The 19,141-nt window shown below is 49.1% G+C and overlaps 1 protein-coding gene across 3 annotated transcripts in view; it reads right to left on the minus strand.

Moving 5' to 3' along the window:
* Positions 1 to 85: 85 nt before the first annotated feature.
* The window catches only part of MGAT4B (alpha-1,3-mannosyl-glycoprotein 4-beta-N-acetylglucosaminyltransferase B), a 137,000-nt gene continuing 117,944 nt past the window's right edge, over positions 86 to 19,141 (minus strand). For 2 of the 3 annotated variants that reach the window (XM_075009293.1, XM_075009291.1), the window contains 6 exons: positions 9,809 to 9,916; positions 8,394 to 8,587; positions 6,668 to 6,746; positions 4,860 to 4,947; positions 2,839 to 2,951; positions 86 to 1,306 (listed from right to left, as the gene is read on the minus strand). In XM_075009293.1, the coding sequence (XP_074865394.1) occupies positions 1,283 to 1,306; positions 2,839 to 2,951; positions 4,860 to 4,947; positions 6,668 to 6,746; positions 8,394 to 8,587; positions 9,809 to 9,916 (606 nt within the window). In that variant the 3' untranslated portion in view covers positions 86 to 1,282. The remainder of the gene's footprint in view (positions 1,307 to 2,838; positions 2,952 to 4,859; positions 4,948 to 6,667; positions 6,747 to 8,393; positions 8,588 to 9,808; positions 9,917 to 19,141) is intronic. The other variant, XM_075009292.1, reaches the window with a different exon arrangement.

The raw sequence follows: 19,141 nt of genomic DNA on the forward strand, positions 1-19,141 counted from the left end.
TCAATGTTTCCACTGAAAGGGACAGCAAACAAACAAACTATGAGGAGCCTTTTGCTAGAAAGAAAGCCCGAATGCAGACAGGGGCAAGGGTTTTAAATTTAATCAAACTTTATTACAGTGCACATTTTAATATATATTTATATATAGATGTACTTGAAAAATCAAATGTATCCAATAATAAAAAATACAGCACATTAAAGTAGCATAATGCATTCCAGTGTATAGCTGAAGAGACATTGGGTTTTCAGAAAACTTCTGAAAAATTATGCTAATCCCCCCTACCATTTAGAGCTGGGCTACTTATTTTCAAAATTCACATCAACCAGTAACTGAAAGATTTATTAAAAAGACGGATTTTGCACTCAAAATCTCAAGGCGTGAAGACACAGAAGCCTTCAACATAAGTTTGATTCAGGGGCAGTGTTCAACCCTGGCAGGCACAGTGTGGTTTATTATTTCCCTGCCATACCGATAGATGCAGTCCACTCTGCTAGATCCCCCCGGATTAGCAGGGGAGCTCCATCTTCCTGCTCACTCAGTCCTCAGCTGTGGTCCTTGAGGAACTGCCTTTTGCTGGGGCAAGGGGAAACGTAGCCATTCAGGCTGTGGTTGTTTCCCTCAGTACACCTCAACCCTCCTCTGTGGTGGGTATGGAAAATTCTCACCTTGCACTCATTGCGGAGACCTTCCCCCACCGTTGCTCCAGCCATAGGAATACCAGTAGAGCCAGCATCTGTTTGCCCTTTCCTGGGCTGAAGATACATTTGGCCTTCCTGCTTGTTAGCTCCTGTGTTCTGTCAGCACACCAAGCCACACCGTGTGTTAGCATGACCCAACTGCTATGACCGGGGAGCCAGACCCCCCGAGGGATGAGAGACAGTGCAATCCTTGCCCAGGGGAACAAACCCAGCCCTTTACACTGAGATTATTTTTCCTTGGTCTCTATACGGAGAGAGCGGATAGTATGAAACACACCCCCGCACCCCGCCCCGGCAAAGTCAGCTACAGCCAGCGCAGGCACTCGTGCTCTTGTTTAATCCCGGCCAGCACTCACGCATCGGAAAGTTTCCCTTCCCTGAAGTCTGCTGCAGAGCTAGTCAGGAGTTGCCTTTTTTGACCACAGATTTTTTTCCTTCTTCCTGGCTTGGAAGCAGGTGGTGGTGCTGTTCATGAAACACTTTCACACCATTGGCAGACCAGGGGGAGGGAATAGAAGGGAGAGGATGAGTCAGGGAAAAGACTGAGCAACTGCTTTGTGCATCCATCCTTTATTCCTGGAGTTTCATTCTGCTTTCTTCAGAAAAATCTGAAATGATACAAAGAGGGGAGAAAAAGAGAAAGGAAGCCAAAGTCTTCAAGGCTGGGCACGTCCCCAGTTACAGAACTTCTGGGCAGTCCTCATGCTAGGAGGGAGAGAGGACGCAAGCGAAAAGTTTGTCTTGCAGGAGATACCCCTGAGGGACCGTCCTCCCAGTGCTGGGAGGAGGGTGGGTCTCTCTGTTGATTGAGGTGATACCAGAAGATCTTGTGACTGCCATCCATGACTAGTTTTCAAAAGGCAGTCAGTGCATCTCCCCCTCACCTAGCGATGCTGGTGTGGGGACAAGCAAGCAAGGTGACAGCTCTGGTGGTATTTGCCCCCTTAAAAGCCTGGGAAGGGGGGGAGGCGGAAAAAGACAAAACCCCTGTCCCAGACCCTCAGGCTATTAGAACTCTGGTGGGCTTGAAGGGACACTACCAGGAACTTAATTAGTGTTTAAAAATCAGGAGCGTTTTTATGTCTGGCTTTTTCTCATTAATTCTTTGTCTAAGAGAGTTTGAAGTCTGTCCAATATACGAAGCATCTGGGCATTGTTGGCACATGATGGCATATATGATGTTAGTTGAGGAACATGAGAGTGTGCCCGTGATTCTGTGAATAACCTGGTTAGGTTCAGTGATGGTATCTTCATATGCCATCATGTGTCAACAATGCCCAGATGCTTTGTATATTGGACAGATTTCAAACTTTCTTAGACAAAGAATTAATGGGCATAAAAACACTCCTGATTCACAAACCTGTCAGCACTTTAATGGAGCGGCCCATTCTGTTAATGACCTGAAAGTTTGCGTCTTACTGAACAGGAATTTTCACAACAGTTTGGAAAAAGAGGCTGCTGAACTCTCTTTTCTGTTCTAATTCGACACATCAACACGTGGTTTGAACCGGGAGGGGAACTTTCTAAGTCATTATAGGAGCTCTTACACATACTTGGCTTTATCTAATTCTTGACTCCACCCCCGCCTTCTGCCCCTCTGCTCTCTGATTTGCTCACCTTGATAATATTTTTCTGATTTGCCAACCTTAATTACTCTTTTTGGTTCTCTGTGCCTTAAATATTGAGTCTGTTCTGGTAAGGCCATGATCTGAAGAAGTGGGTCTGTTCCACGAAAGCTCATCACCTAATAAATCATTTTGTTTGTCTTTAAAGTGCTACTGGACTGCTTTTCCTCTAGATTAGATGTTTCTTTACAAAAGGCCTTGTCGCTTAGGGGCCTGTCCTGCTCCCGTGGTCACTGAGGTGAGCTTTTCCATTAAGCTTCCCTGGGAGCAGGGTTGCACCTCTCTGGATACAACAGGATGAAAAGACACTCCCTATCTCCCCATCCCATCCATCCTTCCCTTCAAGGAGAACTCAAATCCCCCACCTCTTTCACCCAGAGAAAGAGATCTCCTGTGTGGGGAGAATTTGGGGGCGATGTGTATGCGTGTTTCTATCTGTTCCAGGCTGATGGGATGAGCTGTGTAGCTCTAAAGTTGTGTTTTTGTTTTTTTTTTAAAGCCAGAAACCCCGTTACCTCACTCAAGATGATCCACACGGGAGAATCAGTCTGGATAACCAGTCGGATGGCTTCTAGTGGTCCGAATGAAGGGTCCACTTCTCCTTCTGCAACGCCCTTAGAAAAGGAGCCTGATGGAGAAAAGCAGTCAGGTTGGGGTGGAGTCTCCTCCCAAGAGCAGCCGAACTGAGGGCAGACAGACTCCCTAAGCATGCAGTCCTCGAGTGCTCCCCCAGCATCAGGCACTTTCATTGTCAGTACTGTTTTCCAGTAGCAGTTACACAGCATCAACCCAGACCTTAGCTAGGAGGCCTTTGGTTTGTTTGTACAGGACCACAGCCTATCATTCTAACTCTTTAAGCAGCTGCAAAATGTGTTGCCTGGCACTGAACCTGTGCCAGGGAAACTGCATATGCACATTGTTTTAAACTGTACATAGATCCAAACTCCCTGAAATAATCTAGTGCACGCTCACAAATGAAAGGGCTGCTGGGCAGTAAGAGGTCAAATATAAGGCCTTCCGAGAATAACAATACCTTTAAAAAAAAAAAAAAAGCATGCATCTCACAACCAAAGAAACTAAAAGTGCAGAGCCCCAAATGGCCAGTGGGTGGCAATGTTTCACCAGGTACCATTTAATGCAGGTATCAAAAACTTGGGAAGTGAAGAGAATCCTGGAGAAAAGGACAATATAAGGGGAATATGTAGCCCCTTAGTTTTCCTGAGCATGTCCGTATGGTGGCACAGGCCACAGGAATGCGAACAGCAGGACATGAATTCCCAACAAGCACCAATTACTCTGACCTACAAGTTGGAGGCTGGACTTTGAGACAAGAACTCCTCCCAATGGCAGGACCAAGTACTATCTAAACCGTCCCTGATAGACGTCTATCTAACCTGTTCTTAAATATCTCCAGCGATGGAGATTCCACAACCTCCCTTGGCAATTTATTCCACTGTTTGACTGCCCTGACAGATAGGAACTTTTTCCTAATGTCCAACCTAAACCTCCCTTGCTGCAGTTTAAGCCCATTGCCTCTTGTTCTATCCTCAGAGGCCAAGAAGAACAAGTTTTCTCCTTCCTCCTTATGACTCCCTTTTAGATACCTGAAAACCGCTATCATGTCTCCCCTCAATCTTCTCTTTTCCAAACTAAACAAGCCCAATTCTTTCAACCTTTTTTCGTAGGTCACATTCTCTAGACCTTTAATCATTCTTGTCGCTCTTTTCTGGAACCTCTCTAGTTTCTCCACATCTTTTTTTGAACTGTGGTGCCCAGAACTGGACACAATACTCCAGCTGAGGCCTAACCAGCGCAGAGTAGAGCAGAAGAATGACTTCTCGTGTCTTGTTCACAACACACTTGTTAATGCCTCCCAGAATCATGTTTGCTTTTTTTGCAACAGCATCACACTGTTGATTCATATTTAGCTTGTGGTCCACTATAATCCCTAGATCCCTTTCTGCTGTACTCATTCCTAGGCAGTTTCTCCCCATTCTGTATGTGTGAAACTGATTGTTCCTTCCCACATGGAGCACTTTGCAAGTGAATTACAAATCTCATCTCTATGGTTTTTCCTGGCAGCAAATGAAGCCTTTGCTCCCTCCAACAATGCCCCACATGGAACCTTCCAAGCCGGCAGCAAGGATCCCAGCACAAGGCATCTGAAAACTGCTCCTTGGTGCACCTGTGAGAAAACTTGCTGGCAATTATTAATGAAGGCACAACAGCATTTTGCTTAATTGAAAGCCAGCTGTTCACTTCCTCTTTCTCTGCCCCTAGGACTCAGCTTTAAATCTTCTCTATTACAGGAGAGAGACACAGCACCCGACACACAGGAGAATTGTGACTCAAACCCATCCAAGTTTTGGATCCTGGGGAGGGAGAAAAAGAAAACCTAACCTGCTCTACAGATTGACTTCCAGGCAAACCAGTTCCAAGCAAGGTTTTTAGTGGTCTTGATTCAGTTGAAGATCAACAAACGTGGTGCATTATCAGCAAAGGGCAGGCCGACTTTTGCCTGGAACCAGTAATTTACCTATTTGTATGTAGCCATCTGCCGTCCTGTGGAACTTGAACACTGTCCCTCTTCCCTCCTGCAGGGCTTCCTTATCTGACTGGAGACTCTGTGCAGGGGAAACACAGTCATTGCAGAAAGCTGGGGGCATGAATTTAGGAAGCCTGCTGTGGAGGCAGCTTGAACAGCCAGGGCCATAAACCAGACACCATTGCATCTTTCAAAGGAAATCACTGCAGCAATGCAGGCTTCTTGTAAGGGCTTTTCTTTTCAAGCACAAGTGTCATATATTAAAACATATGCAGTGGGTATTAAACCATCAGACCACGGGCTTGTGTCTTAACTGCACACAGGCAACAGCAGGTTTGTCCCATGGCTTCAGGTACGAGTCAGGGCTAGGATCTGGATTCAGTTTAGACAGCAGAGAAAGATTTTATCCCACTGTGGCAGAAATCAGACAGGAAGATCTACCCTGGGCCTACCAAGATCCTGGATTAGAACAAGATAACAGGTGTTCCTGCAAAATTCCACTGGCATCTGGGCTGGAACGTAAGGACCTAATGGTTTCTGATCTGAATTTGAACCAAAACCTTAAGGCAATGGTTCAGACTGGGCATTTGAATCTACCTGCCCTTCCCACCCCCCTGGAATTTGATTGGTTTTGGGTTGCAGATCTGACCTATATCGAAGTCACATAACCAGCCCCATGCTGCCATGTGACTTTGAGGACAACCTGGAGCAAGCAGCTAGCTAGAGGTTGGTAGAAGAAGCTGCTGAGGGAGCCAAACCAGGCACTGCTGCATTTGGAGGGAAGGAGAGCACAAAATGGGGCCCAGCCAGGACTACCTCTCCCACCTCAGCTCAGAAGCACGCGAGGGAGAACCTGCCCTTCTCTGGTGGCACCAGAGTCCTGGCAGTACCACATCTCCCTCTCCCCATGGAGCTGTGGAGAAACTGCAGAATGGAGTCAGCCAGACACTCATGGTGGTAGGAGCAGCTGCAAAAACAGCCACAGCAGGGGCCACAGGAGAGACAGGAAACCACCTACAGCTTGACTCAACTTTCTCTGCCCTGTGCTGATTGGCTGTTCACCCCGACCCACTCCCAGCCCATCACTCACAGTCCTGTCAGCTTCATTCCACACCTGCCTCTTGCCCTGTTCTGTTCCCCTCACCCCCCTTCTCATCACCTTTCTGTCCATTCAGCTCATCCCCTCTGAATGAAACCAACCACCCAGTAAAATCCTGCAGGCCCGCTGCCAGGACGGCAAGGACAATCAGGGCAAATGCACAGGGGACCAGAGCGTCAAGGGGTGCAGAGCTAGCTGCAGCAGACTCAGCCTGGGTCCCCTTTGAAGCACTGCAGAGCACCATGCCACTGCTCAATGCAGCTGTGAGATCCCCAGGGAGGGCCCAGCTCTGAGCTCCGGGCTGACTGCCCTCAGTTCTGCCCCATCTGGGGGTGCCGAGTGGGCTCCCCACCCACACCTCACCCCCAGGCCAATGGTGGCTGTTGGTCCCACCACTGGAATCATAGAACTAACATGACATTTGCTGCCATCACTCTGCTTGTGTGTTAGCCCCATTTCTCCACCGGGTCTCTTGTCTGATTAGACTGATGTTCTTTGGGGATTGCTGTGTCTAACACAGGGGCCCCAGGCACCACCATAATAGGCAATGATTATTAAAGCCACAATAGTCTGATACTGGCAGAACAAGCAGACACATCACCGCCAATAGAGGATGAGCATTTACTCAACATTTTCCTCAGAATTTTGAATTCCCCCTCCAAAACTTCCCCTTCTCCTATGCCCAACCCCCTGAACTTACATCAAAGGGCAAAACCTCCACGGTCGTATTGAAGAGTTTGTCTTCGGGGTGTTCAATGTTGCCACTGCGGAAGAAGAATCTGTGTAACAGAGACCAAAGCTGTAAGGCTCTGAGTGTGGGCTGGACTGCTGTCTCTCTGGCCAGGAGTGATTTAGCGAGTGAATCAAACAGGCGGCTTTAGGCACACGAAGAGCTGCTGTCATTGAGACAGGGACACAGAGACGGCTGCGTGCGCCAAAAGAGCCAATCAGGAATTACTGTTTTATTACATTTATGGATGAAGGGTTCACAACGCTTGGGAGAAAACAAGCCGTTGTTATCCCAGTGAGGGGAACTTGAGTGAGGTCTGGCTGAAGGAGTTCTGAGCAGGCTACATGAATGGACCTGCTAGATAAGGGGTTTTTCCATGTCACCGCTGGGGCAGGGGTATTGGAATTGTCTCTCACACATGCATGCACACAATCCTCTCCCTGCGTCACAGAAAGGCAGTCTCAGAAACGAGGCCACAACTGCCGACCAAGACATCTGCTGGGGTTGGTGAAGGGACATCGGAAGCACCACATCCTGGGCCTGAACAAGTGCCATGGTAAGAGGAGGAGTTTTTCCTTTTTCTTGCCCTGTAGACCCTGGGCAGTTGGCCCAACTTCCCCTCATCTGTAAAGGCAGGAGAGCAACAACAGCTCACACCTGCTGCGGAGAGGGGACTCTGGGATGGATGTTCATGCACCATTTGGAAGCGTGAAGCGCAAGGTAAGTGCTGAGAAGTAGGAACTGGAGGCAAAACCAAGGCCAGGTCAACACTAGACCTTAAAGTCGATCGTAGATATGCAATTCCAGCTATGGCAATCGCGTAGCTGGAATCAACGTGTCTGTGCTCGACTTATTGGCCCTCCTCACTGAGGGAGGTCGACACAAGAGCTCCCTTATTCCTCGTGAGATTGAGGAGTACAGGCATCAATTATTGATCCGTGATAGTTCAATTTCACATGTCCCCATGAGGCGATCTCCTGAGTGGTGTAGATGTACCCCAAGGATCAGCACTGATACCATTACTCGTCTCCAAAAAGAGAAAACATTACTTCAACACCCACTACCAAAGCTGTGCAAGACTGAAAGGGTTAATGGCAGACGTCTGGGGGTGAGAGGACCAATGCCTTATTCTGGGGCTTGCTTAGTGATGAAAAACCCAGGCAGGGCTGTTTCCCGGAATGGTGCAAAACCAACTCTCTCCTACAAAGTCATTGTGTTATGTCTCCCCCCTGAGAACTGCACAGAGTCAGGAGACCAGCTGCCCTTTACACACCATAGCTCTTATCTGCCAGCAAGACAGAGCAGGGTACTGGCTACAGCTGTTTCTATTATCCTGCTGCTTCTCCCTGGCAGAGGTCAGAGCTATGCAAAGCCAAGTCTAGAATCAGGGGGTGCCAATTTCTTCCCTGCAGCCAGCAGGAGGGGGCACCTGTCTGGGCACAAGAGACAATACCCCAGAGAGGATTGTCAGGACATCTAGCATAAGGAATGAAGTGACAAAGGCTTGCCTTTGCAAGAGGGGAGGGGCAGCAAGTTAAAGGCAAAACAAAGTAAAATGCAGCTAGAGAAGCAGCCTGCACCACCAGGGATAAAAATCAGGGTAAAAGGGAGACGAAAAAAAAGGGAACCACATCACAACCTCTGGTTTTGTGTATTTCCCCTACCACGGAGCACCCTCCAAACACACTGCACTGACCTTTCGATGCGCAGGGGTTTAAAGAATCTGAACCGGACGAAGTCCCCTGCCATGGGGGTGAATGCCCAGAAGAAGTCCTCTCTCAGGTAGGCTTTCTCCAAGGTGAAGTGTTGGTAGGTTTTCAGACTGGTGCTCACCTCTGCAGGAGGGTTGACGTGTTCCTTTCGCAGGGCTTGCTTTCCAAAATCTTTGTCCTCCATACACACAATGCAAAGAGTAAAGTCTCACACATGGCTCTCACTGAATGAAAACTGGGTTTCCAGCTTTGGGGGATGGAGGGGGGTGGAAACAGCGCCAACATCCCAATGCCACAGTATCTGTGCACCATTTACAGAACGTGCAAAGGGCATGGAGAACAACAGAGCCCTCGGGAGCTGATGCCCAGGAGTACAGGGCTGCAAAGGGGAGATTATCATCATTATACGCACTGTGCTAGTCCACAGGGTCAGTTTTAGAGAGGCCCTACTGTATTAGGTGCCATATGCACACACAGAACCTTGTCCCAAGAATCTTACAAGCTAAGGAAAGCCTTTGTTAACCTGGGGCAAATTCATTGCCAGGGACTGAGTTATATCAGAGAATGCCTGGGTTATACAAACTGGATTATGTCCTTGTATATAAATATATGGTATCTGTATCAGCCAGCTATTGAGTGCAAATCATGCTTCTTGCATTTTTAATGTATAATACACTTCATGAAAAAAGTCAGTATCAATTCCCCCTGCATACAGCTGACACTCTTAAGAAGTGAGCCTTAATTTGTTTAAAAAACACCACCAGAAATCAGATAAAAACCCAGCAACTTGGAACAACCATGACATGATAAGACGCTCTGCTGTAAGCTACAGCTTTGTTGTGATGCTCAAGAGTAAAGGTTAAGTATCTCCAGCCTCTGGAAAAGGGTGGAAACACCTGTCAACCTCCATCTGACTTCAGGTACACTGTGGCTCTGATTCACTGCAACAAATGGGATTAGCGAAACCTGGCTAGTGTGTGTGTCCCAACCCTGCCCTGCTTCAAGACCTGGTCTTCCGACCGTATTCTGATTTCCTTCCAATGCATTTTAAAATCTTCATCTCTGAATGCCCTGTCCAAATAGTTAAAAAACTCAAATGCAATGGAACTATGAATTTGCTTTACACCACCCATCACAACATTAACAAGCAGCTTTTAATTACAGATTGCAGGGCAGTTTAATAAGGTATCCTATACTGAAAAAAGCAAAAGGGAAACAGAAATGTTACAAGACTCCATGCACAATTGGAAACCTGGCTGTTAAGAAATTTAACTCCATGTACCACATCTGCTTTCCAAATGTGGCCAGTTGGCATGGGCACATGAATCCAGGGTGCAAGACATCAGGGAGATCTTTACGGGTGGGGAATGAATGCAATGCCACAGTGTCAGATACCCACTTTCAACTTCTGTATCTTTCCAGCCAAGGAGGAGTGCGTTCCCACGTGCTGGAAGAGGGAGGGTTTGAAGCGGATCCTCAGGTTTGCCTTCTGCCTGTCACAATGTTTCTAAAACGAGAAAGCACTGTGAGAACTCTGGCTTCTACGTTTGTCAGTCAGCACACCTGGATCACAGAAATGGGAAAAAGCAAAGGCTGGCACAGATCGGGGGAGAGAAGAGTGGAAAAAACCCTTTGGCAGAGTGGCCTCTGACTGGTGGCACTGCTCTGGCTTTGACTTGCAAGAAGATGCTTTTCTCCAAGCTGGATGACCCTGTTTTTGACTTTCAGGTGATTTTGCAGCAGGATTTGGTGAGCTGGTCCGCCACCAGGAGCAATGGCACCTATGCACTCATTAATTCCAAGTTCCTAAATTTCCAGCACTTCTCCTCACTCAACACTGCCAAGTGCATCTTGCCCTCTGTCTAATCCGTGCCTTTCCTCCCTATGCTCTCAGCTCTTAATTTCTCATTCATAAAATACATCAGTCTCTGTGGTTCGCCTGGGAACTCATTTTGCTCCTCCCCTCTTCAATCCTGGGATCTTCACTGACTGAAAAGCAGAGCGCTCAGCTGGTTTTTGCTCTTCCTCCCAAATAACTCTCTCCAGGCAAATTTGGCACCAGGCCCCCGTAGGGCTGTCAATCACTTGTCATTAACTCACACAATTAATTAAAAAATCTTAAATAGGATACCAAAAGAAATTTAATAAAATATTTTGGGATATTTTTCTGTAGTTTCATACATGTTGATTTCAATTACAACACAACAGAAAATGTATAGTGCTCCCCTAATTATTTTTATTCCAAATGTTTGCACTGTAAAATGCTGAAAAAGAAGTAGCATTTTTCAGTTCATTGAGTCAAAGAACACTAGAACTGCAAGGGACCTCAAGAGGTCATTGAGTCCAGTTTCCTGCTAAAAATACTGGAGTTCATTGCCTTTATTATGAAAGTGGAATGTGCAAATGCATGCTTTTTTTCTTACATAACTGCACTCAGAACAATGCAAAACTTCAGTGCCGAGAAGTCCAGTCAGTCCTACTACTCGTTCAGCCAATTAGTAAGACAAACAAGTTTGTTTACATTTATGGGAGATAATGCTGCCTCCTACTTATTTACTATGTTATTTGAAAGCGAGAATTGGCATTTGTATGGCACTTGTGTAGGTGGCACAGGAAGGTATTTATGTGGCATGTATGCTAAATATTCACATGTCCTTTCCTGCTTTGGACATCCAGAGGACATACTTCCATGCTGGTGACACTCATTAAAAAAACAAAGGTTACTCACTGTAGTAACGGTGGTTCTTTGAGATGTGTCCCCATGGGTGCTCCACATTAGGTGTCGGGCTCGCCCGGCGCCGCAGATCGGATCTTCCAAGCAGTTTCTACTGGACCGCGCATGCGCCGGTGCGCGCCGCTCCCTTGCGCGCTCCTGGCCACGTGCGCGATCTGGTCCCCGCCAGTTCCTTGACCAACCGACTCAGATGCTCCTGCAAAACACTAAACAGAGATCCGAAGCGGGGAGGATGGGCGGGTAGTGGAGCACCCACGGGGACACATCTCGAAGAAGCACCGTTACTACGGTGAGTAACCTTTCTTTCTTCTTCCAGTGTCCCCGTGGGTGCTCCACATTAGGTGACTACCCAGCAGTAACCCAAGATAGGAGGTGGGTAATCGGATTATGTGCAGCTTGTCCCCGAGAGGACCGCTGTCGAGAGACGGGTATCCTCTTGGAATACCCTGTGAAGGGCGTAATGTTTGGCGAAGGTGTCATAGGATGACCAGGTCGCCGCTCTGCAAATGTCTTTTAGCGCAACGCCCTTGAAAAAGGCTGTTGATGCCGCCACCGCCCTAGTGGAATGAGCCCTGGGCGTGGCCAGTAAAGGAGTCTTTTTGAGTTCGTAGCACATTTTTATGCAGGATACGATGTGCTTCGAGATTCTCTGCAAAGAGAGACCTTCTCCTTTTGATTTGGGAGCGATTGAGACTAGGAGTCTATCCGATTTCCGGAAGGACTTGGTCCTGTCTATATAGAAGGCTAGCGCCCTCCTCACGTCCAGGAGGTATAGGCGCACCTCTTTGTTAGAGTTATGAGGCTTTGGATAAAACGACGGTAAAACGATAGGTTCGTTAATATGAAACTCAGAAGAAACTTTAGGAACAAAGGCTGGATGCAGCCGTATGGTTACTGCCTCCTTGGAAAAAACAGTGCAGGGTGACGTTGCCATAACTGCCGCAAGCTCGCTCACCCTGCGAGCTGACGTGATTGCGAGAAGAAAGGTCGTCTTTATCGTAAGGAGGCGGAGGGAAACCGTGGCCAAAGGCTCGAACGGTGGTCCCATTATCACATTAAGCACCAGGTCCAAGTTCCATGAAGGTGGAAGCGGTTTCCGAGGGGGATATAGGTTTACCAACCCTTTGAGGAACCTGGTAACTGTGGGATGGGCGAACACCGTGTGCCCTTCCTCTTCCTGTCTGAACGCCGAAATGGCGGCAAGGTGGACCTTTAATGAGGATAGTGAGAGTCCTCCTCTCTTGAGGTCCAGTAAATACTCTAATATTACAGGTATAGGCACCGAAAGGGGGGGCTAGCTGTTTGGTAGAACACCATGGCGTGAAGCGAGTCCATTTCTGCTTGTAGGTCTTCCTGGTGGAAGTCCTCCTGCTACTTTCTAGGACTTGCTGCACTTCCTCCATACATGTGCTCTCTAGGGAGCTGAGCCATGGATTAACCACGCTTGTAGTCGCAGGCCTTGGGGGTGCGGATGCACTATGGACCCCATGGCTTGCATGAGCAAATCCGGCGCCAGCGGAAGGGGCATCGGTGGCCGGTCCGACATGCGCAGGAGTAGGGGGAACCATTGCTGTTGATCCCACGTTGGGACTTTCAGGATCATTCGGGCTCCTTCCCTCCTGGCTTTCTGCAAGACTTTGTGGATGTGGGAGGGAAAGCGTAAAGCAGGGGGCCCCTCCAGGAGATCGCAAATGCGTCCCCCGGGGTCCCCCGTCCCAGTCCTGCCCTGGAGCAGAATCGTGGGCACTTCTTGTTGTGTTGAGTAGCAAACAAGTCTATCTGGGGAAAACCCCAAGCGTGAAAAATCGGTCGTAGCAGATCAGGACGGATCTGCCACTCGTGCGTGAGTGCGAAACGCCCGCTCAGCTGGTCTGCCTTCACATTGTGAGCGCCTGGTAAGTACGAGGCTTTCAAGGTTATATTGTTGGCGATGCACCAGTTCCACAACCGGACTGGCTTCCGCACATAAGGCACGGGACCGAGCTCCTCCTTGCCGATTTATATAAAACATGGTGGAGGTATTGTCTGTACTGATCCCGACTACTTTGCCTTGTATATGGTCTCGAAAATGTCTGCAGGCGTTGAACACTGCTCTGAGCTCCAGTATATTTATGTGCAGTGACTGCTCCGTGGAGGACCACAGCCCTTGCGTCACCTCTTCGCCCATGTGTGCTCCCCACCCTATGAGGGAGGCATCTGTAGTAAGAAAAACCGATATTTGTGGTTGCTGGAAGGGTACCCCTGTTAGCAAGTTCTTGGGGTTTACCCACCATTGCAGGGATTTGCGCACCTCTGTTGTGGGCGACACCACCCTGTGAATGGTGTGTGCTGCCAGTTTGTATACGCTCGCCAGCCAGTGCTGCATGCTGCGCATGTGTAACCTGGCATTCTGTACTACGAACGTCGCTGCTGCCATGTGGCCCAGCAGCTGTAAGCACGTCAGAACCGGCACCGTAGGGCTGAAGGTGATGACTTGCACGAGGGAGCCGATGGACCGAAAGTGAGTCTCTGGTAGATACACTCTCGCTGTAATAGAATTTATGCGAGCCCCTATGAACTCTATGTCCTGTGTGGGGTCTATCTTTGATTTTGCCAGATTGATAACCAGGCCGAGCGAAGAGAACGTGCCTGCTGTGACGTGTATCATGCATAGTACCTCCTCCTTCGAGGCCCCTTTGAGTAGGCAGTCGTCCAGATACGGGAATATAAATACCCCCTGTCTGTGCAGGTAGGCTGACACCACTGCCAAGGTCTTGGTGAAGACTCTGGGGGCCAAGGAGAGGCCAAACGCTAGGACCTTGTATTGAAAATGTTCTTTGCCTACCATGAACCGGAGGAATAGTCGGTGAGCCGGATGGATAGTTATGTGAAAATACGCATCTTGTAAGTCGAGGGCTGCGAACCAATCTCCATCATCTAGTGCCGTAAGGATGGAGGCGATTGTGATCATCTGAAAGTGTTGCTTGCGCAGGTACCGGTTGAGGCCTCGAAGATCTAAGATGGGCCTCCAGCCTCCTGTCCTTTTCTCCGTGAGGAAGTACCTCGAGTAGAACCCTCTCCCTTGCAGTTGCTCTGGCACTCTTTCCACTGCCCCTATGAGCATGAGATGGTCTACCTCCTGCTTGAGCCTTGCTACGTGGGAGGCCTCCTGGAGGTGGGGTCTGGGTGGAGTCGTGGTGGTGGGAGCGACTGGAAGGGGATGGCGTACCCTGTGGCTGTGATCTCCAGCACCCATTTGTCTGTGGTGATCCTTTGCCACTGGCCATAGAATGGTCGGAGGCGATGGTGGAATAACCGCTTCGAATGACCTTGTGCGATGGTAGTGATGGCGCAGCCCTGGATCTGTGTGTCAAACTTGTGGCCTTTGCCCTGCCCCGAGGACACACGGCTCTGTTGGGAACGTAGCCTGGGAGTTCTGTACTGCTGGTGCTGTTGATGTCGCCCTTGCTCGTAACCCCTGTGGTACTGGGGACGCTGTTGCTGGTACTGGTACCATCTTTGTTGAGGGTAGTACTTTTTCTTTCTGTATGGAGGGGTGTAAATCCCCAGGGTCCTAAGTGTGGCTCTTGAATCTTTACTGGAATGAAGGACTGAGTCAGTTGATTCAGCAAACAGCTTCTGCGAGTCGAAGGGAAGATCGACTATCTCTGCCTGCAGGTCCCTCGGTATACCCGAAGTCTGGAGCCAGGACTCCCTTCGCATCACCACTGCCGTAGCTGTGGAGCGTGCTGCTGTGTTCGCAACATCCAGGGCGATCTGAACTCCCGTCCTCGAGGCCACGTAGCCTTCTTGCACGATGGCCTTGAGCACCGGTTTCTTGCCCTCTGGAAGCGAATCCATGAGGGAGGTTAACCTAGTGTAGTTGTCGAAATTATGGTTTGCTAGATGCGCTGCGTAATTTGCCATTCGCAACAGTAGAGTGGAGGAGGAGTAGACCTTTCTGCTGAACAGCTCTAGCTTCTTGGCATCTTTGTCTGTTCCCCCTGTCTTGAATTGAGATGTCTTTGATCTTTGTTGCGACGACTCCACCACCAAGGAATTTGGTTGTGGGTGGCTGAACAGGAACTCTATGCCCTTCGCCGGCACAAAGTATTTCTTGTCTGCTCTCTTGTGGACAGGCGGAATAGTCGCAGGGGTCTGCCATATCATAGTGGCGGACTCCAAGATTGCTTCATCAAGTGGTATTGCTATTTTGGAGGAGGCCGGAGGTCTCAGATTTTTGAGGAGCTTATAGTGTTTCTCTTGCACCTCTGCTGTCTGGATGCCTTGCGTGAAGGCCACCCTCTTAAACAGCTCTTGAAACTGTTTGAGATCGTCCGGAGGATGGACGTCCCCCGGGGCCGTAGCCTCGGCCGGGGAGGAGAGCGAGGAACCACTAGGATATGCCTCTCTGGACCCTTCCGGTTCCTGTTGGTGATGGTACATCCGCTCGCTGGAAGCTTGCAAGGGAAAATCTTGGGGTTCCATAACCAGTTCCCCCTGAGATACTTGAGTCTCTGTCCCCGTTCGCGATTGCCCTTGGGGATACGGGACCGTCTGTGGGGAGCTTTCCCTGGTAGACTGCCGGTGGTGTCTATGCCCCGCGTGATGGGGCGACCATGGCAGCATGGGCACTGTTCTTGGGAAGGTGACCTGGACCACTCCCTTGGTGCATACCCTCTGCGTCTGGGGGAGCGAGATCGTCGAGAGACCTGGGACACTAGAGAGAGCGATTTGTGATAGTACTCCAGCGGCTCAAACCCCAAGAAGGGTGAAGGTGGTCCCAGCCAGGGCGAGGCTGGTCGTAAAAATGGAGACGGGGGCTCCGGGTAGGCTAGGGGGGACCCCTGCCTTCTAGTTGGAGTCTGCAGCATGAGCGGAGGGCTGAGAGAAAGCAACTCTGCAGCCCTGTCTGGAGAGGGGCTGCGGTGCCTTGTTTTCTGTGCAGCCTTCCCCCTCCCTTGAGGGGGCGGCTCTGCCCTCTGACGTGCAGGGGATCTCGGCCCCGTCCGTGCCGTGCTCAGCACACTCATGGGCGGTGCCGCACGGGCGGTGTCCTCCGGTGCCTGCAGGCTGCGTGCCTGCGCGCTCTGCACCGCCAGTTCCCCGGGGGTCGGAGCCGCTGCCTGCAGTGCCGCCGGTACCGGCGCTTGTTTAGCCACCGCCCTGCCTGCGGTGCGGGGAGGCTGTTTGATCATCGGAGGCTGAGCCGCCTCCACGTGGCTCTCCGTGCCGCCGCCGATCAGCTGTTGCTGCGGCTGGGGGCTGTGCGCTCCTCCCATCCTGCTCGCTGTTGCTGCCGGCAGGGATTGGGTTGAGGAGACTTTCCTCCGTTTTTGCGCTGATTGGGTGCGGGAAGCAGCTCTCCTTTCATGGGCCCCAGAGGGTCCCTCCTGCTGCGGCCGCTCCGGCACGTCTGGCTGGAGGGCCTTGTCGAAGAGCAGCATTTTAAGCCGCATATCCCTGTCCTTCCTTGCTCTGGCTGTTAATTTTGCACAGAAGGCACCTTATGCAGTGACTGTGCCCATCAGACGCTGGCATTGCTTCTCGGCAAGACTCACATTTCTTGAATCCTGAGGAGGACATTGTTGGTGAGTCTTTTAGTTGTTAATGGGGTACTTAGCACCTTCTCTGTGCTGTTTTCCCCCTCTCCGATAGCCTACCACGGCAGGAGGGCTAATGGCCCTAGGCTCCTGGCCTCCGGTGCTCCGCTTGTTACTAGGACTGGACTGAATGCTGTCCCGCTTGTTGTTTCTTGTTTTTTTTTTTTTTGAAAATAACTGGCTAACTTAACAATAGACTAGGAACTTGAAAACTTTAAAGAAAAACAGTTAAAACCATTGAATACGCTAACTTGGCCGTAGCCTAGTCGGATTCCGTCTGCAGCCGACAGCGGTTAAGAGGAACTGGAGGGGACCAGATCGCGCACGTGGCCAGGAGCGTGCAAGGGAGCGGTGCGCACCGGCGCATGCGCGGTCCAGCAGAAACTGCTTGGAAGATCCGATCTGCGGCGCCGGGTGAGCCTGACACCTAATGTGGAGCACCCACGGGGACACTTGAAGAAGAATAATGCTTTAATTAAATTTGTGACTGGACTCGAGGGAAAAATCACATAGTTCCTGCTCTGTTTTGCCTACTTTCTGCCATATATTCCATGGTATCACAATCTTGGATGGTGGCTCAGCACACGTTCATTTTAAGAACACTTTGACTGCAAATTTGACAAACCACAAAAGAAATTACAAATGTGAAATTTCTAAAGATACAGCACTTGACCCAAGGTTTAAAGAATCTGAAGCGACTTCCACAATCAGAGTGAGCAGGTGTGAAGCGTGCTTTCAGAAGTCTTAAAAGATCAACATACTGATGTGGAAACTACAAAACCCAAAGCATCAAAAAAGACAGTCAGCTGTCTGCTGATGGTATCTGACTCATATGATGAAAATGAACATGCATTGGTCCATACTGCTCTTGATAGTTATCAAGCAGAACCTGTTACCACCACGGACATATACCCTCTGAAATGGCAGATAAAGCATGGAGGAACATAATCTTTAGGACAGGTGGCACATAAATATCTTGTCAAGTATCAGAGCGGTAGCCGTGTTAGTCTGGATCTGTAGCAGCAACGAAGGGTCCTGCGGCACCTTATAGACTAACAGAAAAGTTTAGAGCATGAGCTTTCATGAGTTAACTCACTTCTTCAGATATCTTGTGACAACAGCTATAAAAGTGCCAGGCAAACAACTTGTTTACAATATCACCTGAAAGTCAGAGCAGGTCTACACTAGACCTGAAAGTCAATCCTAGATACCTAATTCCAGCTACGACAGTTGCATAGCTGGAATTGACTTACCTAGGATCCACTCTCCCATTGACCTCCCTCACTCCTTGCAATAGTGAACAGTACAAGGGTTGACTCAGGACTAGGTGTGAGAAGTCAAATCCCAGAAGATCGACCCTCACCGGGTCAATCTCCTGAGAAGTGTAGAACAGAAGCAAGCAGCATTCCCTCTCACAAATGCGAACACACTTGTTTGGCTGAGCGACCAGCTGAACAAAGGGTAGGCCATAGCGCACTGTAAAACTTCGGAACCTACACTGTTTTGTTTTTGAACGCAGGTTCTTTTTGTCCATAATTCTACATTTGTAAATTCATCTCTCATAATCAAGAGATCCCACTATGTTGTGATCTGTATTATGTAAATTTAAAAGAAGTATTTTTTCTGTTTTTTTACAGTTCCAATATTTGTACTCAGAAATAAGGTGAGCACCACACACTTCCCACTGTGTTGCAGTTGACATTAATATATTTTTAAAATGTAGAAAATATCCAAAAATATTTAAATGGAATTATATTATTTAAAAGCGTGATTAATCACGTGATTCATCACAATCCATTTATACCATGTTATTAATCATACTTAATTTTTTAATTGCTTGACAGCCCTCATTTTTAGTTTCGTTTCATTATGCACACTGCATGGCACAAGACTCTGGCAAAGCTATTTGGCCTGACTTCAAAACACCCCAATAAGGTGAGATTGAAAGTTAACCTCTAACCTGAACAAACATTATCAGGTTCACATTGTACAGAAAGAGCAAGAACAGAAAAGGGACAAAAGAAAAAACAGTGAGAAAAACATCGTGAATGTGGCATATGGAGGAAACCCGATGGAGAGAGAGACTCAGGACAGGAGCAGAGAGGAGTCCTAGGGAAAAGACAGTCCAAGTTACACCTCTATAGTCCAGATTTCCACAGGATAACAACATCCGTCCCTGTAGGTGCTCCTGGGCTGGAGCATGCGAGGAAAAGCCAGGCCCTGCACTCAGCAACTCCTCCCCTGTCTTCCCCACAGCTTCTAGAGAGCCACAAATAGCTCATTTGTGGTGGAAGAGGAGCAAGAGCCAGGCGGACACTTGGGGGAAGAGGCAGGGTGGCTGCAGAGCCACATGGCTGGGAGTGCAGCCCTATGGAGCACACACAATCCTGTAGTCACCCTCTCCCTTTCCTGCTTG

This window comes from Carettochelys insculpta, chromosome 15, assembly GCF_033958435.1.
Source record: "Carettochelys insculpta isolate YL-2023 chromosome 15, ASM3395843v1, whole genome shotgun sequence".
NCBI classification, from domain to species: domain Eukaryota; kingdom Metazoa; phylum Chordata; order Testudines; family Carettochelyidae; genus Carettochelys; species Carettochelys insculpta.